Raw genomic sequence first — 24,429 nt, 5'->3', positions numbered from 1 at the left:
AAGGAACTACTGTAATATTCTGTGGTAGACCAAAGACAAACTATAATAAGTCAAAGACAAACTAAACTTTGAATTCAATTCAACCTGTCTAAGCAATGCTTATGTTTTGTTTACATGTCTAATTGTGACATTTTTGTTTGCCAAAGTTTATCTATAGGTGGGTAATAATGCAGCAAATACATTTTCGCTGTAGAAATTGGTCTTGGTCAATGACCAATTCAATGATTGCCTTCACAGACGTGCTTTTGCTTCACGCTCGCTGTTCTTTCCACTTCAATGGTTGAGTATGCAATGTCACCCTAATTTAATGATCAATATGCTTCATTCATAATATGTGCTTGGGATCAACGCTCTATGGACTTTACAGAACATACAATACAAAGTAGTGTGTCCCTAGCCACTCCTGTTAGCCCTCATCCACATGTTATATCAAGTTATAAGACCAAGTCATTCTATTTCTATGGGCAATACTGCATCACATGATACTATTATGTGTATAAGGCAATACCATGTAACTTGTTGTCACGTGGGATGGGACTATAGCTTCTGGGGGAGCTGCAAAAGGGTTACATTAATACAGGCTATTCAAAAAATAGAAAATCCTTGTCATATCTTGGGCATTAATCCTTCTTAACAAGGGCATGCATGTCCATGAGAGTATTCTCAGGTCCTTGTTTTCTGCTGCAGGTACCACTGGGGTTACTGCTCTCAGCACTGTAAATGAAGTACATGAGCGTTCTGTCCTCTGTCGGCCCAAAACTGAGCTCTGGCTCATTCAGGCTGTAGTTTCAAGTTTTAATGTCACGTGCACAAGTACAATGACATGCCTTTCTTGCAAACTCTAACCCCAACAATGCAGTAATCAATATCAATGCAGAGCTAAAAAAATAACATAAGGTAGTGTGTGTGTGTGTGCGTGTGTGTGCGTGCATGCGCGCGTGCGTGTGCCTATGTGTGTACGTGAGTGTGTAGAGTCCTGTGAGTGTGCATAGAGACAGTGAAAAAAATGTAATAAAATAAAAGGGTCAACTCAGCCATTTTGTTACCAGTCTTATAGCTTGGGGGATAGAAGCTGTTCAGGAGGTTGTTGGTGTCAGACTTGATGCACCAGTACTGCTTGTCGTGCGGAAGCAGAGAGAACAGTCTATGGCTTGGGTGGCTGGAGCTCATTTTTTGAGTCAAATTACATAAAGAGCAAATTCCTTCACTGTGCAGAGCTCTGGTTCTATGTCGCAAAGTGTTTATGGAGCAGAAAATCAAATCATTGGTTTTTGTTGCGTCCACACTTCATCGTGCTGAAAATGAATGACCGTGATGTAGCAGACCTACACTGGAAATCAGCTTCAGTGGAGAGCAGAGGGCTGAGAGCCAAGAGCAGAAGCATCCCTGATCTGGTATCCAATCTAATCCACAATGAGGGCACATGTTCAAAAGGCAGAACGCTGGCGGAACATCCACCTCCACCTTTTCAATAGGCATCAGTCAGGCCCCTGGGCCTTCACTGGCGCACATTGTGCTGTGCTGCATCTCTAATCAAATCCTGGCCTGTAGCTAGCTTGCTAGCCAAAGGGTATGATGGGCAATGCATACAAAAGCTGATCCTTGGACCTGAATGAAGCAGGTTGACCTTAGTCATGAATCTTGCCCTGGAGGGAAAACTGAGCGATTTCCGCTAGATGGGCCAGCTGCAAAGTCAAAATTGTCTATATCGTAAAAATGTATGAATGTTTTATTTATTTGGGGTCTTAATTTAAGGCATTAGGGTTAGCAGTGTGGTTAACGTTAGGGTTAGGTTTAAAGTCAGATTTTATGACTTTGTGGCTGTGCAAGCTAGTAACCCCTCTGCAGAGCTGATTCATGACAATAAATGCCTACTTTCCTGAATGACCAGGCCTAGGCCAAAACTATGGGCATCTTTCTTTATCTCTCAGCTGTGAAACATTACCTCCTCTATGGATCGTGATGGAGGAGCTGCCAGTATTGTCCAGTGAGAGCTGGGAGCCATGACTTTCGCATCAAAGCCTAGCAGGTAGACCCATTTAAAGGAAGGAGAAGCCATTGAGGTTATATAATGGAGGTGGCTTGAGGCAATGAATGACTTGGTTTTAAAGAACTCTCATGAATATTCAACCATTGGTAATAACACAGGGATATTGTCCATTAAGGGAGTCGGTTTGTGGCCTTCATTTCAGGGCTTCGGAACAGTGTAAATAAAATAAGTAAATGCACTATGGTTTTACCGTAATTGTTGTAGGCTTCGTCATTGGTTCCATGGCCATATTCATAATATTCAGAAATGCTGAAAAATAAAAAAGGTTATTAAAAAACAATGTTGAGACAAAGAGGAGCGTAATAACTTCCATTAGTCAAGCTCTTTACAAAGGGCTTTGGGCCTCTCACTAATGCAGTACAGTATACAGTTGAAGTCGGAAGTTTACATACACTTAGGTTGGAGTCATTAAAACTCGTTTTTCAACCACTCCACAAATTTCTTGTTAACAAACTATAGTTTTGGCAAGTCGGTTAGGACATCTACTTTGTGCATGACACAAGTAATTTTTCCAACAATTGTTTACAGACAGATTATTTCACTTATAATTCACTGTATCACAATTCCAGTGGGTCAGAAGTTTACACACACTAAGTTGACTGTGCCTTTAAACAGCTTGGAAAATTCCAGAAAATTATGTCATGGCTTTAGAAGCTTCTGATAGGCTAATTGACACCATTTGAGTCAATTGGAGGTGTACCTGGGGATGTATTTCAAGGCCTACCTTCCCACTCAGTGCCTCTTTGCTTGACATCATGGGATAATCAAAAGAAATCAGCCAAGACCTCAGAAAAAAATTGTAGACCTCCACAAGTCTGGTTCATCCTTGGGAGCAATTTCCAAACGGCTGAAGGTACCACGTTCATCCGTACAAACAATTGTACGCAAGTATAAACACCATGGGACCACGCAGCCGTCATACCGCTCAGTAAGGAGGCGCATTCTGTCTCCTAGAGATCAACGTACTTTGGTGCGAAAAGTGCAAATCAATCCCAGAAACAACAGCAAAGGACCGTGTGAAGATGCTGGAGGAAACAGGTACAAAAGTATCTATATCCACAGTAAACAAGTCCTATATCGACATAACCTGAAAGGCCGCTCAGCAAGGAAGAAGCCACTGCTCCAAAACCGCCAGAAAAGAGTGCACATTGGGACAAAAATCATACTTTTTGGAGAAATGTCCTCTAGTCTGATGTAACAAACAAAAAAGGAACTGTTTGGCCATAATGACCATCGTTATGTTTGAAGGAAAAATGGGGATGCTTGCAAGCCGAAGAATACCATCCCAACCATGAAACACGGGGGTGGCAGCATCATGTTGTGGGGGTGATTTGCTGCAGGAGGGACTGCTGCACTTAACAAAATAGATGACATCATGAGGGAGGATCATTATTTGGATATATTGAAGAAACATCTCAAGACATCATTCAGAAAGTTAAAGTTTGGTCGTAAATGGGTCTTCCAAATGGACAATGACCCCAAGCATACTTCCAAAGTTGTGGCAAAATGGCTTAAGGACAACAAAGTCAAGGTATTGGAGTGGCCATCACAAAGCCCTGACCTCAATCTTCTAGAAAATTTGGGGGCAGAACTGAAAAGGAGTGTGCGGGCAAGGAGGCCTACAAACCTGACTCAGTTGCACCAGCTCTGTCAGGAGGAATGGGCCAAAATTCACCCAACTTATTGTGGTAAGCTTGTGGAAGGCTAGGTTTGACCCAAGTTAAACAATTTAAAGGCAATGCTACCAAATACTAATTGCGTGTATGTAAACTTCTGACCCACTGGGAATGTGATGAAAGAAATAAAAGCTGAAATAAATCATTCTCTCTACTATTCTGGCATTTTACATTCTTAAAATAAAGTGGTGATCGTAATTGACCTAAGACAGGGAATTTTTTACTAGGATTAAATGTCAGGAATTGTGAAAAACTGATTTTAAATGTATTTGTATCACGACATCCGCCAAAGTCGGCCCCTCTCCTTGTTTGGGCGGTGTTCGGGGGTCGACGTTACCGGCCTTCAAGCCATTGCCGATCCACTTTTCATTTTCCATTTGTTTTGTCTTTGTCTTACACACCTGGTTTCAATTCCCCAATTAGGTGTTCATTATTTAACCCTCTGTTCCCCCATGTTTGTTTGTGAGTGATTGTTTGTTTTGTATTATGGTCTGTTATTTTGGGCTCAAATATTTTGTGCTGTATTTGTGGAATCTTGAGTAAATACGTTTATTACTCATATCTGCTGTCCTGCGCCTGACTCCTCTACACCAGCTACACACAGGCTTTATTACAGAATCACTCACCTAACTAATGGAGTCAGCAGGAGCAGAAGCCCTCCCTGTGGCGGTAGAGGAGCGTGTCCAGCAGCAAGCGACCATGTTGCAACGTCTGGGCACCGCCATGGATCGCGTGCTGCAGACGATGGAATGTTGGGAGAGAGGAGGAGGTCTTCCAGCGCCTCCACCAGCCTCACTACAGCAAGCCCCACTGTCCACCCCTCCTTCACCCAGTCCCAGCGGGAATCGGCTCGCGCTTCCGAGGGAGTATGATAGGACAGCTGCCGGATGCCAGGGGTTCCTACTCCAGCTGGACCATCCACCCGGCTCCTTCGGGACGTGAGAGCGTGTCCGCCCTCTTCTCCTGCCTCTCAGGCAAAGCCCTGGAGTGGGCCAACGCCGTATGAAGGAGACGCGGATATGGACCATTACGCAGAGTTCACCTGCCGCTTTCGGGCAGTTTTCGGAGAAGGAGAAGGATAGAGGATAGAGGTCTGCACCCTTGTATTGACTATCGGGGTATCAATCAGATCACTGTGAAGTACAGCTACCCGCTGCCTCTCATCGCCAGTGCGATCGAGTCAATGCATGGGGCGCGCTTCTTCACAAAATTGGATCTCAGGAGCGCTTACAACCTGGTGCGTATCCGGGAGGGGGACGAGTGTAAGATAGCATTTAGTACCACATCAGGGCACTATGAATTCCTTGTCATGCCGTACAAGTTGATGAATGCTCCATCAGTCTTCCAGGCCTTTGTTGACGAGATTTTCCGGGACCTTCATGGGCAGGGTGTAGTGGTGTATATCGAAGACATTCTGATATACTCCGCTACACGCGCCGAGCATGTGTCCCTGGTGCGCAGGGTGCTTGGTCGACTGTTGAAGCATGACCTGTACGTCAAGGCTGAGAAATGTCTGTTCTTCCAACAGTCCGTCTCCTTCCTAGGGTACCGCATTTCCACTTCAGGGGTGGAGATGGACAGTGACCGCATTTCAGCCGTGCGTAATTGGCCGACTCCCACCACAGTAAAGGAAGTGCCGCGGTTTCTAGTGTTTGCCAACTACTACCGGAGGTTTATCCGGGGTTTTGGTCAGGTAGCGGCTCCCATTAACTCACTGCTGAAGGGAGGACCGGTGCGACTGCAGTGGTCGGCTGAGGCGGACAGGGCTTTTGGTCACCTGAAGGCTCTGTTTACCTCGGCTCTCGTGCTGGCTCTTCCAGATCCATCTTTAGCGTTCATAGTGGAGGTGGACGCATCCGAGCCGTGCTCTTTCAGGGCTCGGGCACGCCACCAAAGCTTCGCACCTGTGCTTTCTTTTCGAAGAAGCTCAGCCCGGCGGAGCGAAACTATGATGTGGGGGACTGGGAGCTGTTGGCTGTTGTCAAGGCTCTGAAGGGGCGGAGACATTGGCTTGAGGGGGCTAGACACCCTTTTCTCATCTGGACTGACCACCGCAATATGGAGTACATCCGGGCGGCGAGGAGACTGAACCCTCACCAGGCAATGTGGGCCATGTTCTTTACCCGTTTTGTTTTCACTCTGTCCTACAGACCAGGTTCCCAGAATGCAGAATGCACTGTCCCGGATGTACGACACAGAGGAGCGGTCCATGGATCACACTCCCATACTTCCGGCCTCTTGACTGGTGGCACCGGTGGTGTGGGAGCTGGACGCGGACATCAAGCGGGCGTTATGCACAGAGCCCACTCTCCCCAGTGTCCCGCTGGGCGTCTGTACATTCTGTCTGCTGTCCGCGACCGTTTGATCTATTGGGCCCACATGTAACCCTCCTCTGATCATTCTGGCATCGGTCGGACGGTGTGTTATGCCTTAGTGAAAGTACTGGTGGTCCACCTTGGCCAAGGACGTGAGGGTTTATGTTTCCTCCTGCTAGGTGTGCGCCCAGCATAAGGCTCCCAGGCACCTGCCCAGAGGGAAGTTACAACCCCTACCAGTTCCACAACGGCCGTGGTCGCACCTGTCGGTGGACTTCCTGACGGATCTTCCTCCATCACAGGGCAACACCGGCCTTCTAAGTCCGGTTTTCTAAGTCCTGCCGTTTCCTCCCTTTGCCAGGTCTCCCTACGGCCCTACAGACTGCGGAGGCCCTGTTCACTCACGTCTTCCGGCACTACGGGTGCCTGAGGACATAGTCTCTAATCGGGGTCCCCAGTTCGCGTCCAGGGTCTGGAGGGTGTTTATGGAACGTCTGGGGGTCTCGGTCAGCCTCACCTCAGGTTTTCACCCCGAGAGTAAAGGGCAGGTGGAGAGAGTAAACCAGGATGTGGGTATGTTTCTGCTGTCATATTGCCAGGATCAGCCGGGGGAGTGGGCAGCGTTCATCCCCTGGGCAGAGATGGCCCAAAACTCACTCCGCCACTCAGTACTGGGGTATTAGCTGGTTCTGGCACCTTGGCATCAGAGACAGATCGAGGCTCCTGCGGTGGACGAATGGTTTAAGCACTCGGAGGAGACCTGGGACGCCGCCCATGTGCACCTGCAACTTGCCGTGAGGCGGCAGAAGGCGAGTGCCGACCGCTACCGCAGTGAGGCCCCAATGTTCGCACCGGGGGACCAGGTCTGGCTCTCGACCCAAGGTTGTGGAATTTTGAGTAAATACGTTTACTCATATCTGCTGTCCTGCACCTGACTCCTCTAAACCAGCTACACACAGGCTGGTTTACAATTTGGCTAAGATGTATGTAAACTTCCAAATTCAACTGTATATACATTTGGTCTTTTATTTTGAACCTTCATTTAACTAGGCAAGTCAGTTAAGAACAAATTCGTATTTACAATGACGTCCTACCCCGGTCAACGCTGGGCCAATTATGCGCCGCCCTATGAGACTCCTGATCACGGTTGGTTGTGATACAGCCCGGGATCGAACTAGGGTCTGTAGTGACGCCTCTAGCACTGTGATGCAGTGCCTTAGACCGCTGCGCCACTCGGGAGCACTCAGAGGATGATTCATCATTGTAACAAACACCACAACCAACTACGCCACTCTCTGATGGCACTTTCACCGTAAAAAATGCTGCAATGCCGATTCATGATTCAGTATTCCAAAATTGTTTTAGATTACCTTCCGTCCTGATTGACTGTCTAATACAAATGGTACAGTTATTTCGAAGGGGGGAATATGGGGCCTTAATACTGATTATGTTAGTCCAATATTTACAGATGGAATGTGACGTGTGAAGTACAGAATATTGTACAGTGCCTTGCGAAAGTATTCGGCCCCCTTGAACTTTGCGACCTTTTGCCACATTTCAGGCTTCAAACATAAAGATATAAAACTGTATTTTTTGTGAAAAATCAACAACCAGTGGGACACAATCATGAAGTGGAACGACATTTATTGGATATTTCAAACTTTTTTAACAAATCAAAAACTGAAAAATTGGGCGTGCAAAATTATTCAGCCCCCTTAAGTTAATACTTTGTAGCGCCACCTTTTGCTGCGATTACAGCTGTAAGTCGCTTGTTTTCCCATTCCTCCTTGCAAAACAGCTTGAGCTCAGTGAGGTTGGATGGAGAGCATTTGTGAACAGCAGTTTTCAGTTCTTTCCACAGATTCTCGATTGGATTCAGGTCTGTACTTTGCCTTGGCCATTCTAACACCTGGATATGTATATTTTTGAACCATTCCATTGTAGATTTTGCTTTATGTTCTGGATCATTGTCTTGTTGGAAGACAAATCTCCGTCCCAGTCTCAGGTCTTTTGCAGACTACATCAGGATTTCTTCCAGAATGGTCCTGTATTTGGCTTCATCCATCTTCCCATCAATTTTAACCATCTTCCCTGTCCCTGCTGAAGAAAAGCAGGCCCAAACCATGATGCTGCCACCACCATGTTTGACAGTGGGGATGGTGTGTTCAGCTGTGTTGCTTTTACGCCAAACATAACGTTTTGCATTGTTGCCAAAAAGTTCAATTTTGGTTTCATCTGACCAGAGCACCTTCTTCCACATGTTTGGTGTGTCTCCCAGGTGGCTTGTGGCAAACTTTAAACAACACTTTTTATGAATATCTTTAAGAAATGGCTTTCTTCTTGCCACTCTTCCATAAAGGCCAGATTTGTGCAATATACGACTGATTGTTGTCCTATGGACAGAGTCTCCCACCTCAGCTGTAGATCTCTGCAGTTCATCCAAAGTGATCATGGGCCTCTTGGCTGCATCTCTGATCAGTCTTCTCCTTGTATGAGCTGAAAGTTTAGAGGGACGGCCAGGTCTTGGTAGATTTGCAGTGGTATGATACTCCTTCCATTTCAATATTATCGCTTGCACAGTGCTCCTTGGGATGTTTAAAGCTTGGGAAATCTTTTTGTATCCAAATCCGGCTTTAAACTTCTTCACAACAGTATCTCGGACCTGCCTGGTGTGTTCCTTGTTCTTCATGATGCTCTCTGCGCTTTTAACGGACCTCTGAGACTATCACAGTGCAGGTGCATTTATACGGAGACTTGATTACACACAGGTGGATTGTATTTATCATCATTAGTCATTTAGGTCAACATTGGATCATTCAGAGATCCTCACTGAACTTCTGGAGAGAGTTTGCTGCACTGAAAGTAAAGGGGCTGAATAATTTTGCACGCCCAATTTTTCAGTTTTTGATTTGTTAAAAAAGTTTGAAATATCCAATAAATGTCGTTCCACTTCATGATTGTGTCCCACTTGTTGTTGATTCTTCACAAAAAAATACAGTTTTATATCTTTATGTTTGAAGCCTGAAATGTGGCAAAAGGTCGCAAAGTTCAAGGGGGCTGAATACTTTCGCAAGGCACTGTATATTCAAAAAATATAAAGGAAACACAGCTATTACTATGCAATAAGTTAAAAAGTGCTAACGGGCTTATCTGAAACGGCCAAACTTCACTAAAAACCTTTTGAATAAGACAAAGTGCCCTCAGGAGAGGTTGTTTCACAGTACTATTGCAAATACTGCAGTTAAGAACAAAAATCTATATTGGGGAGGAAGGCAAAGACTGAGAAATTGGCAATGTTCTAAACAAACGAGAATGGTCTGCCAATTATGTACATATGTATGCAAACAATTTTCACACTTCATCAAAATTACGTTTACCTTGCAAAAAGAGGAACGCTTAAGTATGCAAAGCTGGCCTTCTGTTAGCTAACTCACCTCTTTGACTGATTGCTGTAGTTCTCCTCATAGGCATCATAACTCTGGTCATCATATTCACCGTCATATCCATCATCATAGCCCTGCAGGTCAAAGAAAAAGCTAGAATAAGAAACCTCTGCCAATGTAAAAGCAGCTCTGTTTCAAACCTAGCAGGAGTCTTAATTGTTTAGGGTTGGGACATTTAAAAAAATCAATGCTTAATTCCATGGGCGAAAGATCTCTGTTACACATATAGTCCCTGAATGGGAGGGGTGACAACACTAAATCATGTCTAACACGGACTATTGATTAGGGTTTGCAGGGAAGCTGTCTTGCTAGCAGGGTGTATCAGACACTCTGTTCACCTCTGACCTTTAGCCAACACTAATACGGCCTTTACTCTTGATCAGTGACTATTGTAATGATCAACAGAGAAAAAAGTAACTTCAATATAAACCTGCCGCTCATCAATGAAGTACACAATAAGAATGTAGTAAAATACATATATAATGTGTATAAACATGATACTATAAGGTCTGTGTACCGCTCGTCAAAAGGGCTTGTAGGGCTCAAAAGCAACAATACAAAAACAAGATCCCACAAACAACAGGTGGGAAAGGCTACCTAAATATGATCCCCAATCAGAGACAACGATAGACAGCTGTCTCTGATTGGGAACCATACCCGGCCAACATAGAAATACAAAAACTAGACTACACATAGAAATAATAAACTAGAACACCCCCCAGTCACGCCCTGACCTACTCCACCATAGAAAATAAAGGCTTTCTATGGTCAGGACGTGATAGTCTGACAACAAAGAATATCAATCCGGTTGTACATGATCTAATTATTGTAGACTGTACACTATTTTGTATCCAAGGAATGGGGAAAGCATATAAAAGGAGAAATGTACTGCTATTCGCTTCATTACTATTTAGTTCAAGTCCATACTTTAACTAAATAGTTGTAGAAACAACACTTGCTATCCTCGTGTCATGATTGCGAAACACTTTCCCCAGACTTCACTGTCAAAAACACCCACAATTCCCAGAGAGCAATTGTTTCAGCGACGATCTTCTTATTTTTAGTTCTAATACTTATATGATCATGTTTACTGTAATGTCTTCCCAGACACTGGAGAGAACAGGAAAATAGGCATACAGTATATCTTCCTTTAATGAGCCTGGCTGCACAGAGGCTGCAGACAGTCCGTGTTCATATTATGACAAGGCTGTTGCAGCAGACCCAGGCTCCAGGCTGAGCTACTCTTTTCAAAGTGTGCTACTGCTGTTTAATCCTCTCTGCTGTCACTGCCATGTTTATTTCTGGCCCTGCTATCTCCTCTGTCACATTTCTGAAGGTGAAGACACTTTCTAATCGTTGGATCTTGCTTATTTTAAGCGTTTTGGTTGGTTTTCAAAGTGCCTACTTTCTGTCAATCATCATCATCCTGTAATCTCCTGGGGTCTTCTCATCCTTGTACTCACACAAAAAAATGTCTGCCATTGCAAATTACAGTCAAATTATTTTCTCTTTCTTTTGATTAATAGCTTCAATATCCATCAAAGTTGGAGGATCTTTTTGTTTAACAAGGCAAGACAGTTAAGAACAAGAACAAATTCTTATTTACAATGACAGCCTACCCCGGTGACACTGGGACAATTGTGCGCCGCCCTATGGGACTCCCAATCATGGCCGGATGTGATTCAGCCTGGATTTGAACCAGGGACTGTAGTTCACCTCTTGCGCTGAGATGTAGTGCCTTAGACCACTGCCCCAATCGGGAGCCCCACTGATGCCATCGGACTGTTTTAAAATCCTACCAGAAAATACAAGGGTTTGGTGCTACAATAATAACCCTGCAATAATCTTCTCCAAAGATATGAATATTATCCAACTACATGGATAGCTCTATTGCTATGAAAACCACTTCTGCCAAGACTTTCATGCGAGACTACTCATCAGCTGCCTTATGACAGACAGTCTTCATGTGACTTTAATAATTCCCTTCCCTCACAGCTACTTGGAATATATATGAAATAACAGTCTCTATTTTAATAACGCATGCTACAGTAGCGTCTCTACATAAAGTATGTTTAATAAAAAAAGGAATGGAAAAACTTGTCAAATGAAGCTTTAGTCTATTGAGATATCCGCCTGTCTCTTTTGTTGGCTCAAGACTTTTTAAATTCTGCTGTGGGCTCTTGTGTGGCTTTATACAAGTATGAACATGGATTTGACTAAATTGAAGTTAGGGATTATGTCAGGGATTAAGTTGTTCAGGGGATCTAATTTCACTTCCTCTCTCTATGAGTATTTTCCATAATGACAGGGTCAGAGGCCTACCTATCTCATTAACTGACCGTTTTGTTAGCATTCCCGGCTGACAGAACGCTCCACATCGCCTCGGCACTGTTTGCCGCTGACATGTAAAACAGTCAGGGGAGAGACGGCCAGGATCATGTCAATATAGGACAATTCTGCAATTACATATTGCTTCAATTTCAAGGTTATCATGTACTTGCGTTGTAACAGAATGGAATGGAATTTTCCCTACATTCTCCAGACATGTCCTAAAAATAAAAAAATGATTTGGTGACAGATTACTTTAACTCATTACGTATAATAAATATACTGCTTTCCAATTTCCACTACCATGACAGCTAGTCTGAATGACTGTTGTTGACGTTTTTCAATGGAAAAAAACATGAAACATTAAAAATTTAAATGTGACCTGACCTGTGAACTGTTCCGAACTACGTTGGATGTCAAAGGTGAGATACGGTCTAGCAGATTTTGATTGGCTACTGTCTTGCTACAGTATCACTATATCAATATCACGCTTGTTTACAGAGCTGTGGATTTTCACCTCGCTGAACTTTACATGCTTTTGCAAGACGCAATGCATAGCGGGTGCTGGGGTCGGCCAGGCCCTCTAGTTAATGAAGCATGATCCTTATATTTCAACGCTCATTTGAAAAACCAATTAACGCTGGTGCTATTGAACAAGCAAGGAGGAAATAAATCAAGTGTTAACACACGGGCTGGAGAGTCCTGGCTCACTGTAATTAGGACAGCGAGGAGCGCAAGAAGCTAAAGGCCGTCAGCTCTATGCTTCATTATCAATTGACAACCTGTATGTCCCGTGACAGTGACTGATCTGCACACAGGGCTGCCTCTGAATGCAGAGCTCCAAAATGAGAAAGGAGAGTAAATGAGTGGTGGGTTCCTTTGTCTTTCTGCTTCAACCCAGTTTTTGTGGCTGAACGGACTTGATTTTACTCCTCTGCATATTCAAGCGACACACTCTGCTTTATGCATTTCACATTTATTGCAGCATGTGAGAGACATAAAAAGAGTCCACAAAAAGGGAGAACTTCTCAAGCTGTTATTCAGTCTGGGAGTTTTCCTTCTATTTGAATCAAATGAGTAATATAAAGTAACATAATAAACATACAAATCCAAATAGTGAAGACCTTGGAGGACACTGTTCTCCTGACCAAATAGGGTTATGGTCCTAACTGGTCTCATAGAGAAATAAGAATATGTTGTATTTGCCAAATGTATTTTGTATCTTTCCTCCTCTTCTAAGGCTGTCGGGAATCCCTTGTATTGCAACTGATACCAAGGCTTTTGGGTATTCCGCCTACTTCTGAGTCAGAGTATGAAATGATTAAACAATCTATTTGAGGTGTGTGTCTTACATGTGTTTTATTAAACAGGGGAGTTGTGCATGGAGAATTCCATTTCCATAATTAGTTCACAAATGGGAACTCAGCAGTGTAACCAAGCCTATTGTTAAAAAGCAATTACTCCAGACGTGCATGCCATCCTTAAAGGTAGCCCAAGAAAAGCAATTTTGTTCCATTTTATCATGCATGGTGTTCCTAGAATGCAAGCTTTTCCCATATGTAGAATAGTGAGCATAAAAAATAGGGTGCGTAAAAGAGCTACATCAATATTTTATCTGACACCACATTTGAGAAATACACACATTTATTCAACTATTAGAATTTCACATATCTTTGGAGATCACATAGAGAAAAGAGTGTTCCATTTCCACAGTGTGACGTTGGGTTATTATATCTATTCTGTTCGGGGATAAATATATGTATTTCAAAGCCTCACCAAGCCCTGCATTTAATCACATTATGGCCTTCTCTGCGTAGCCTCTGTAGAGTTGGTGTGTTCAGGTTTATAACACTAAGAAATACAATACACATTCTTTAATTTTCCTTTTTCATGTGTATTGGCCTTAAGACTTATCAAGCCCACAAGAATCTGGTTTGGATCTTGGCCAATGATCTCGGACAAGAGTGTTGAGCTTAGTTTAGGTCAGGATCAGACCTGGGTTCAAATACTGTTTTAAATATTTCAATTACTTTCACACACATTTCCAAGTAAGGAATGTGGAATGTATGGAATGTATTTGGAAATATATTTGGAAAGTATTGTCATGTATTTTCAAATACAAAAATGTAAATGCTCCATGTATTTGAACCCAGGTGTGTTTGGTCCTCGTGTATTAAGGCATGTATTTGAACCCAGGTGTGTTTGGTCCTCGTGTATTAAGGCATGTATTTGAACCCAGGTGTGTTTGGTCCTTGTATATTAAGGCATGTATTTGAACCCAGGTGTGTTTGGTCCTCGTGTATTAAGGCATGTATTTGAACCCAGGTGTGTTTGGTCCTTGTATATTAAGGCATGTATTTGAACCCAGGTGTGTTTGGTCCTCGTGTATTAAGGCATGTATTTGAACCCAGGTGTGTTTGGTCCTTGTATATTAAGGCATGTATTTGAACCCAGGTGTGTTTGGTCCTTGTGTATTAAGGCATGTATTTGAACCCAGGTGTGTTTGGTCCTTGTATATTAAGGCATGTATTTGAACCCAGGTGTGTTTGGTCCTCGTGTATTAAGGCATGTATTTGAACCCAGGTGTGTTTGGTCCTCGTATATTAAGGCATGTATTTGAACCCAGGTGTGTTTGGTCCTCGTGTATTAAGGCATGTATTTGAATCCAGGTGTGTTTGGTCCTTGTATATTAAGGCATGTATTTGAACCCAGGTGTGTTTGGTCCTCATGTATTAAGGCATGTATTTGAACCCAGGTCTGGTCAAGAGGTCTGCTCTAGATCTTGTGGTGTCTGGAACTGATGTGGGTCTGTGTAAGTTGTGTGTAAGTTCTTGTAGTCCCCTCTTTTCCCTTCCTTTGTACAGGGTTAGTATTATTTATTATTTCCTCTTATTTTTGGTGGAGTCATTGTATATGATATATGTTTAGTAATTCTATGATTCATTCTATTTAAAAGACAATTGTTGCTTGATATGCATAATTGTAACAAGTCTTCTGTTCAGTCTGGTCTAGACATCGATTGTCAAGCCCAAATCATGGAATCCCAATCACAACACCTACCGAAAACGTTTGTGATACAGTTTAGAAATAATTCAGTTCTGCCACTGCCAGTTCTGCCATAGTTGGCAAGCCAGTAAATTGCTACATTTCCTCTGAAGTGAGTGAATTCACAAAATAGCAGGATACATTTAGGTTGTTTTTTTTGTGAATTGTTGTTTGGCTTAAAGTGGGAGTGGGTGACAGTGAAAGCAGGAAAATAAACAGGCTTTAGCTGTGCTAAACCACGGAAGAGCTATGATTACCTGGATTTCAATACGTTGATTTGTTTAAACAAAAGAAGAGGTAAAGCCATGCAACATGATGTTTATTCATAGTATGTTACGGCATAAGCTAGGTAAATCTACGGGATACAAAAACAACAATTCATAGGCAGATCAATGACATTTCGAGATCTAGAAAAGCACTCAAATACAAAAATACCAAGCACAACAACGAGGTGCTTTCACTTCCTTTTACACTGTATATAATGTTTCAAAATATAGAGCAGGAATGGAACCTTGAAATTCAACCTCTCTCTCTCTCTCTCTCTCTCTCTCTCTCTCTCTCTCTCTCTCTCTCTCTCTCTCTCTCTCTCTCTCTCTCTCTCTCTCTCTCTCTCTCTCTCTCTCTCTCTCTCTCTCTCTCTCTCTCTCTCTCTCTCTCTCTCTCTCTCTCTCTCTCTCTCTCTCTCTCTCTCTCTCTCTCTCTCTCTCTCTCTCTCTCTCTCTCTCTCTCTCTCTCTCTCTCTCTCTCTCTCTCTCTCTCTCTCTCTCTCTCTCTCTCTCTCTCTCTCTCTCTCTCTCTCTCTCTCTCTCTCTCTCTCTCTCTCTGGATTGCAGCTGTGAATCAATACTATGTGTAACAGGTGTGATTATGGTCATTATATCAGTTTTATGAGGGAGACTGACAACCTGACAGAGGCCATAGCTTCCTCTGGAGAAATTCCTATTATAACCACAAGAAGTGTGTACTTCATGACATAGACTGACCAGCTGAATCCAGGTGAATGCTATGATCCCTTGTTGATGACACCTGTTAAATCCACTTCAATCAGTGTAGATGAAGGGGAGGACAGGTTAAAAAAGAGCAAGACAAAATACTGAAGTGCCTTTGAATGGGGTATGGTAGTAGGTGCCAGGCACACTGGTTTGAGTATGTCAAGAACTGCAATGCTGCTGGGTTTTTCACACAGTTTCCTGTGTGTATCAAGAACGGTCCACCACCCAAAGGACATCCAGCTGAAACTGTGGGAAGCTTTGGAGTAAACATGGGCCAGCATCCCTGTGGAACGCTTTCGACACCTTGTAGAGTCCATGTCCCGACTAATAAAAAAAAAAAAGGGATGCAACTCAATATTAGGAACGTTTATATTGTTTTGTACACTCAGTGCATATTCAGTATTCAGCATATACAGTATGTCTTTACAACGACAAATAGAGGAAAGTAGCGACAGGAAAATAAAAACTTTTTGAAGATTTAGTCTACTAAGATACTCGCCTGTCTCTTTTGTTGCCTCAAGACTATTTAAATTCTGTGTGGCTTTATATGAGTTTGAACATGGATATGACAAAATTAAAGTTAGGGATAAAGTTATGTCAGGGATTAAAATACTTTTGTTGATTTATCTTGACCATGACCATATTCTGCACCCCCATCAAGAAGGAGGTACTGGTTGAGGACAGAGAACAGTCGCTAAGGCATCACAGCATCCTGTATACTTCAGTGGGAAAAATACCTTGACCTTATAGAGAGAGAGGTCTGCATACGCTCTGGGAAAAACACTCTGAGAGAAAAATGAGTCCTGGAGTAGAGGATAGAGCAAGGTGAGATTCGTGGGGGGAAAATAAGAGGGGAAGAAATGTTCTGGACAAACTCCTTCATTCTTTAATCCCCTGGTATCTGTCTGTGCTCCCACCTTCACTCCAAACCCCCAATTACTGTGGAGAAAAATGTCCAGCTTTTTGCCTCTCAAGAAATACACAGGCTCTCGCTCAGAACTCAATTCGGCTTTGGTAATGAGACTGTGCTTGTGCATTTCCCCATGCAGACAGGCCAATCTTCCAATTGCCAGCACACACAGAGACTTCGCATAGCGGGAAAGCTCGGTGGAAATTGACTAGTGAAAATATAGCTTTTTTCATTAGGTTACAATTGAATGTTCACCTTGTTCAACTCTTTTAACATGACTTTGAACGTCCCCGAAATCTGAGGGATTTAAAAAAAAATCTAAAATTGTAAATTGTTCTTTATCTGTAGGTCTATGTACTCTTATCATCATGTATTCTAAATTAAATATTTTCCATTTAGTCTAATTGCAATAAAAAAGAGCTGTTTAATTTTGTTTATATGATTTCAGTTATATGGACTGAAAACAACTTGCACACAGCAAGGCTGGGATAGAATGGACTGTGTTTTTACAGTCTACCCTTTCATGTTTCATTAATCATAGAGCAGCAACTGATGAGTATTTTGATACTTACCTCAGCAGATTTCATAAAGTCAACTGAGGTGAAACTTTTAATATCTTTCTGCTTGTCAGATATTCTCTGGCATTAACATTAACTACCTCATTATATACGTTCTTTTAAAGTTGTTTTTTCTATTTGTTTGCTGTTGCTGTGCAGAGGAACCTTTGGCCTATATAACATGACACTTTGGCAATGGATCATCTCTTCCAGATGTGCACCTTTGTTCAACACAACATTCCATAAAGTACATACACAGTATGACCTGACTTTCAGTTTAAGATGGAAGGTGGTCCCCTGTCATCAATCACTTACAGTGCATTCGGAAAGTATTCAGACCCGTTGACTTGTTACACATTTTGTTACGTTATGGCCTTATTCTAAAATTGAGTAAATAAAAATGTTTCCTCATCAATCTACACACAATGTACCATAATGACCAAGCAAAAATAGAATTTTGAAATTTTGTGCAAATGTATAATTTTTTAACTGAAATACCTTATTGACATACGTATTCAGACCCTTTGCAATGAGACTTGAAATTGAATTCAGGCGCATCCTGTTTCCATTGATCATCCTTGAGATGTTTCTAAAACTTGATTTGACTTGATGAAAACTTGTGCGTCCTTTCCCCAAAACAAAACCCAACCAAGCCGCACTGCTTCTTGACACAATGCCCACTTAACTCAGAAGCCAGCCGCACCAATGTGTCAGTACACCTAGTGACCGTGTCAGTGTGCACTGCGCCTGGCCCGCCACAGGAGTTGTTAGTGTGCGATGAGACAAGGACATCCCTGCCGGCCAAACCCTCCCCTAACCCAGACGACACTGGGCCAATTGTGCGCCACCCCATGGGTCTCCCGGTCGAGGCCAGCTGCGACAGAGCCTGCCTTAGACCACTGCACCACTCGGGAGGAATAAGGTCCCACAGTTGACAGTGCATGTCAGAGCAAAAGCCAAGGCACAAGGTCAAAATAATTTTCCGTAGAGCTCCGGGACAGAATTGTGTCGAGGCACAGATCTGGGGAAGGATACCAAAAGATTTCTGGAGCATTGAAGGTCCCCAACAACACAGTGGCCTCCATCATTCTTAAATGGAAGAAGTTTGGAACCACCAAGACTCTTCCTAGAGGAGGCCGCCCGGCCAAACGCCCGGCCAAGCAATCAAGGAGGTGACCAAGAACTCGATGGTCACTCTGACAGAGCTCCAGAGGTTCTCTGTGGAGATGGGAGAACCTTACAGAAGGACAACCGTATTTGCAGCACTCCACCAATCAGGCCTTTATGGTAGAGTGACCAGACGGAAGCCACTCCTCAGTAAAAGGCGCATAAGACAAAAGGCGCCTTGAGTTTGCCAAAAGGCACCTAAAGGACTCAGACCATGAGAAACAAGATTCTCTGGTCTGATGAAACCAAGACTGAACTCTTTGGCCTGAGTGCCAAGCGTCACATCTGGAGGAAACCTGGCATCATCCCTACAGTGAAGCATGGTGGTGGCAGCATCATGCTGTGGGGATGGAGACTAATCAGGATCGAGGCAAAGATGAACGGAGCAAAGTACAGAGATCCTTGAAGATAACCTGCTCCGTAGCGCTCATGACATCAGACTGGGGCGAAGGTTCACCTTCCAACAGGACAACGACTTTAAGTACACAGCCAAGACAACACAGGGATGGCTTTGGGACAAGTCTCTGATTGTCCTCGAGTGTCCCAGCCAGAGCCCGGACTTGAATCCGATTGAACGTCTCTGGAGAGATCTGAAAATAGCTATGCAGCGACGCTCCTCATCCAACCTGACAGAGCCTGAGAGGATCTGCAGAGAAGGATGGGAGAAACTCCCCAAATACAGGTGTGCGGCTTGTAGCGTCATACCCAAGAAGACTCAATGCTGTAATCACTGCCAAAGGTCCTTCAACAAAGTTCGGAGTAAAGCATCAGAATACTTATGAAAATGTGATACTCTTATTTTGTTTTTACAACAAAAAAATCAAAACCAGATTTTGCTTTGTCATTATGAAGTATTTTATGTAGACTGATAAGGGGAAAAAAACTATTTAATACATTTTAGAATAAGGCTGCATCGTAATAGAATGCGAAAAAAGTCAAGGGGTCTGAACACTTTCCGAATGTACTATATTCAACATCAAAATTGAGTGGGGAAAAGTGGGTCAGACTTACGTAGTCGTCGTATGATTCGTGTGTTACGGGCAACAGTGGGGGTCTGTATCCGGGGTTCCCTGGTGTTCCCCTTGCCCTGGGAGTGGGTACTCCTCTCGCTAATGTGGCTTGTGGCATTGCACTCCGTGTACCCGCTGTCCCTCTGGGTGCAACTGCACCTCTGCCTCCCCGTCCCCTGTTTAAAAAACAAAACATCAACGAGAGATTAGATCACAACATGACATTACGTAGTCTGGTGATCTTGAACATTGACATTGTCCCTTGTGAATTAAGTATATTCAAAAAGCCCCTGTGTAGCGTACTCCGAATATGTTGAGCAAAATACCGATGTAGGATCTTAATATGATCACCCTATTGCAATGCAGGAAACGTAAAACTTATAGTGTATTTAAGGTTTAAAATGGCTTATGAAGTTTGTAACTTCCCTTTTCCCTTACAAAAGATGTATCAATCCTTACACACATTTCCATTAATTATAATCCACATAATAATTCACATTTCCTGTTGTTTTAGGATTATTCCCGCTGTAGCAAACTGGCTCAAATTAAGATCCTACATTTGTATACCAGAAACCACCACTATGGGTATTGATGGCATCTCAAAAATGTGTGGAAATGAAATGGTCCTCACTTGATTTCAAACAACTATGTGCAACAATGGAATGGAAATTCATCAATCAGAATACCAAGGAAGCAAGTGCTGACCTCAACACTTGTTTCTAATGTATGCAGATGCAGTATTATACAGACTGCCTCAGTCAGAAGCTTGAGTGTTGTCAAGTGGAAGATAAGCATAACCTTTTCTGCTCAGACAGATTTAGTCATAATGATGTTTGAAGCAGAACAGTTATCATATCGCTTTTTTCCCAGACAAGCTATTCATTCAGAATCTGCACTGTTATTCCAATGACCTGGAGAATCAGCTCTACCTACATTTGTAGAGAATCCTGAAGCAGCCGTTCCGGCAAACATTCCCAGTACATTAGCTAACATTCCCATTACGTCATAGTTAGGGTTTGGTAACATTAGGATGATAACGTGCCACAAATATTCAAATAATGTTTTTAACTACTCCCCCCCAAAATTGAATTTAAGTATCCTTTCAACATTCACCCAACATTCACTAAAATGTTGTTCACAACGTCTGTAAAAACTACCACAGAATATTCCCCATAAGGTTCTCATTAGGTTGTCATTAGGTTGCCAGGGAATGTACACAATGTGTACACAATGTTCCGGTAATGTTCTGAGAACATACTGCCGCAAAAAAATGTGGGAGCAATAGAAGTGGTTAAGAGGAAACATTACAGGAATAAATGAACAAGACATTTTCATGTGATTTGCCATATATTTTTTGCTCCTCAACAGTACGGTAACACTAACACAAGAAAGAACAGAAATAGTTCAAAATGAAATTGTAACATTCTGGGCAAATAAGAATAACATTCTGAGAACATTGAAGGAATGTTTTGTGCACCCTGATACAAACATTGTCAGAATGTCATAACAACTAGACAGATTTTGTGCTTTGGGAACCTATCTCTTGTGATGTACCCACACTGTTCCCACAACCTAATTAAATGTTCTGGGAACCTTTAAAGAACTCAAGATGGCTGTTTTGTCAATATTCTTGCAACATCAAAGGAATGTTTTTTTGCACATACAGTCAGATACATTATCTGACTGTATGGGGGTGGCAGGGGGTGGCAGGGTAGCCTAACGGTTAGAGCGCTGGACCAGTAAGGTTGCAAGTTCAATCCCCCGAGCTGACAAGGTACAAATCTGTCATTCTGCCCCTGAACTGGCAGTTAATCCACTGTTCCTAGGCTGTCATTGAGAATAAAAAATTGTTCTAAATTGACTTGCCTAGTTCAATAAAGGTAAAAAAAAAAAAAGCAGGATAGTTTTATTGTTTTGGGAACCTATCTCTTGACATATCCCCACAATGTTCCCAAAACCTAAGTAAATGTTGAACAAAATTGGAAAGAACTTATCAGGTGAATGTTTTTGGCACACTAAAATAAACATTATATAATCATCTGCACAACTGGATGGTTTTTGTGTTTTGGGAATGTCCCCACAATGTCCCGCCAGACTGTTCCCCTAACTGAATGAAACATTCTGATAACCTTTAAAGAACAGACTAAATGTGTTCTGGGAATATTCTTGCAACATCAGGCGGATGTTTATACAAACATTGTATAATCATCGGCACAACTGGACAGTTTTTGTGTCATGAAAAATATTTTCCGCAACCTAACGAATGTTCTGGGAACTTTCACAGAACACAGAAGCAATTTTGGTTTGCTGGGCTGGCAGAAAAATGATCCGGGTCCCACTGACTCCCTGTGCTTATCCCAGTGAGGGAGGCTATACTTTTCAGGGTGCATTGACAGTAATTTGACTGTGCACACAACTCGCACCGATAGTCACAGATCAAAAGGCAAATGGGCCCGGACGCTGGTGTGTCTGCGCTGAAATTAGGGTGTTGGGAGGCAGATGCTGGGATGCTCTATTCGGTCCTGAGATTTTACTGCCTAAAAGAGCCAGAGGAGCACCACAGGGAGTGCAGGGTGGATTTAAGGTCATAAAGCTGTCTATATTTGGAGAACATCCAGACGTTTTAACACTAGCAAGATGGAGGAGGCCGAGATACACAGTCTTCTGGCACTGCTGATCCTTCACTAAAGCTAGCAGTCAATTATGATCCGAAAATACAAAGACTCCAAGGAGCATTACGGCCACATTACCGGTGCATATTTCTCATGGAGATTTACAGTAATAGCTTATCAGCGCAGCATAAGGAGCAAATCAGGGGAGGAATGTGGTGGTGATTCTAAATGAGCAGAATCAGTATCACGTGAGAACACGGGTGTGTTTATTTCCATTACCACCTGAGGTAGTATAGTGCAAGCTGTCACCGTACACTCAAAATCCTTCAGGGACTGTCACACTGAAGAAATGGCCATGGCCGGTGAAGATTGTATGAAATATGAATTATTGAGGTATGTCATGTCGTCTGAGATATTAAATATATAAATGATGAATATGTTACATAATGAATAATTAACAATATGTGCTTAAAACTAAATATGAATCATTCATCAAACGCGGTGTGACTATTAGAAGCAATAAAGCCAAGATCACATTTTGATTGTGATCGTTGAGTTAAAGTTCACACAGATGCAAAACAAAACCACACAAATACACACACACACACACACACACACACACACACACACACACACACACACACACACACACACACACACACACACACACACACACACACACACACACACACACACACACACACACACACACACACACAATCAATGACCAGTAATGATTTGGGATGGAAACCAACAAGCCAGCAGATCATAATCAACATGGCTGGTCTTTGCAAATACATACCGCGTGGTTGTCGTGGAAGCCAGCCGTAAGCCCCGCCCCCTTACTGTCCTCCCTCTGTTGGTGTCCTCTGATCCTCCGTTTAAGTAGGAGAGCTCCCTCAGCTGCTCCTGTCTGATCTCATCATTGTAGTCCTGTGGGAAAGAATACAACAGGCCTCAAAATAAATAAAAAATAAGATTTGTCATCTGAATGCAACAAAGTGCAAACTGCAACAAAGTTCTCCCAAATAAAAATTCTGAGGATATTCACAGGAAATGCATGATTTAGTTTAACACTGAATGTTCATTGAGAGAATGTTCTGGACAGATTAGTTTAGGGGATCAAGTCTCAGTCTACTGAGAGTTAGAACAAAAGTCACCAAAAAAAAGGCATTGTTTCTTGCCTTAAACTGGGCATCATTCACAAGTGATAATATACTGTATAATTCACAAGTGATAGGCTAATATGGTCAACCATCACACTATTCTTGATTTAATCTTGTCTTTACATATACTAAATAATATCTGTGTGAAATTTGTTTTGATTTAGAATGGACCATTATCATACACCTGTCACGAAACAGGGACAGGGGGAAAAATACATGTCATCTATGTACTTAAATAGCGAATGGAGGTCGCGTTTCCCGTGGTTAATTTTCATGCCAGCCAGGTAGGTTATACTCTTGTTGTAAAGATAAGCAACGTGCTTAATATTAGGAAAGTTGATGGGATCCTCCTCTTTTTAATAGAGGCCATCACTGTTTTATTTAGGAGAACAAGTCTCAGTCTACTGAGAGATGTTAGAACATTTTAGAACATTGAAATAGACGATGGGAAATTCAAGGACATAAATTAAAATCTCAGAATTAATAGTTTCTCAAAAGATAATGCCTGACAGCATTCCAAAACACACACAAACACAGAGGCAAACAGAGTGAAAATTTGACAACACTTTCTTTACTGTAAGGCATAAACATATAGCTAATGCTTTATAAATGCATTTATCTGCACCATAAGTCATTCAAGGTCCATGGCTTTGTCTAGCTACATCATGTCCAGCTTCTGTCCGTCCTCCCTCAATTAGGTCACAGAACTCAAAGGGCTGAATGGGTTAAAAAAAACAATGTTATTAGACACTCAGCCTCTGAGTTTCAAAACTCTGTTGGGCTTTCAGAGGGTCACGTGAGGAACCAGGGGAAACAACTTATAATATTTGTCCTCATTTGCACTAATAGCGGGTTGGGAGGGCATTGGAGGCCATATTGAAAGCAGCTATTACATTGTTCTTGTGTGTGAATATTGGGCGGCAGGTAGCTTAGTGGTTAGAGCGTTGGGCCAGTAACCGAGCTGACAAGGTAAAAATCTGTCGTTCTGCTCCTGAACAAGGCAGTTAACCCACTGTTCCTAGGCCATCATTGTAAATAAGAATTTGTTCTTAACCGACTTGCCAAGTTAAATATAAAATAAAAAACATTCCATTGCTGCCTCTTGATTCATCAATATTTCTCTCAGTCAGTCATTGAACATGAATAGGATCTGAATCA

The 24,429-nt window shown here is 42.6% G+C and overlaps 1 protein-coding gene across 3 annotated transcripts in view; it reads right to left on the bottom strand.

Moving 5' to 3' along the window:
* LOC110502682 (KH domain-containing, RNA-binding, signal transduction-associated protein 2-like) overlaps nt 1–24,429 on the bottom strand; it is a 135,787-nt gene that overhangs the window by 12,487 nt on the left and 98,871 nt on the right. For all 3 annotated transcript variants that reach the window (XR_016491039.1, XR_002470359.3, XM_021580907.3), the window contains exons 5-8: nt 22,908–23,038; nt 19,495–19,669; nt 9,476–9,558; nt 2,241–2,299 (exon numbers count right to left, since the gene is read on the bottom strand). Coding sequence is in view for 1 of the 3 variants with exons in the window: in XM_021580907.3 (XP_021436582.2) it covers nt 2,241–2,299; nt 9,476–9,558; nt 19,495–19,669; nt 22,908–23,038 (448 nt within the window). In the remaining 2 variants the exon portion in view is untranslated. The remainder of the gene's footprint in view (nt 1–2,240; nt 2,300–9,475; nt 9,559–19,494; nt 19,670–22,907; nt 23,039–24,429) is intronic.

This window comes from Oncorhynchus mykiss, chromosome 23, assembly GCF_057628025.1.
Source record: "Oncorhynchus mykiss isolate SJ-2025 chromosome 23, ASM5762802v1, whole genome shotgun sequence".
In the NCBI taxonomy this organism is placed as follows: domain Eukaryota; kingdom Metazoa; phylum Chordata; class Actinopteri; order Salmoniformes; family Salmonidae; genus Oncorhynchus; species Oncorhynchus mykiss.
Note: the sequence above shows the minus strand (reverse complement) of the source record. Positions and strands in the feature narration are given on the sequence as shown.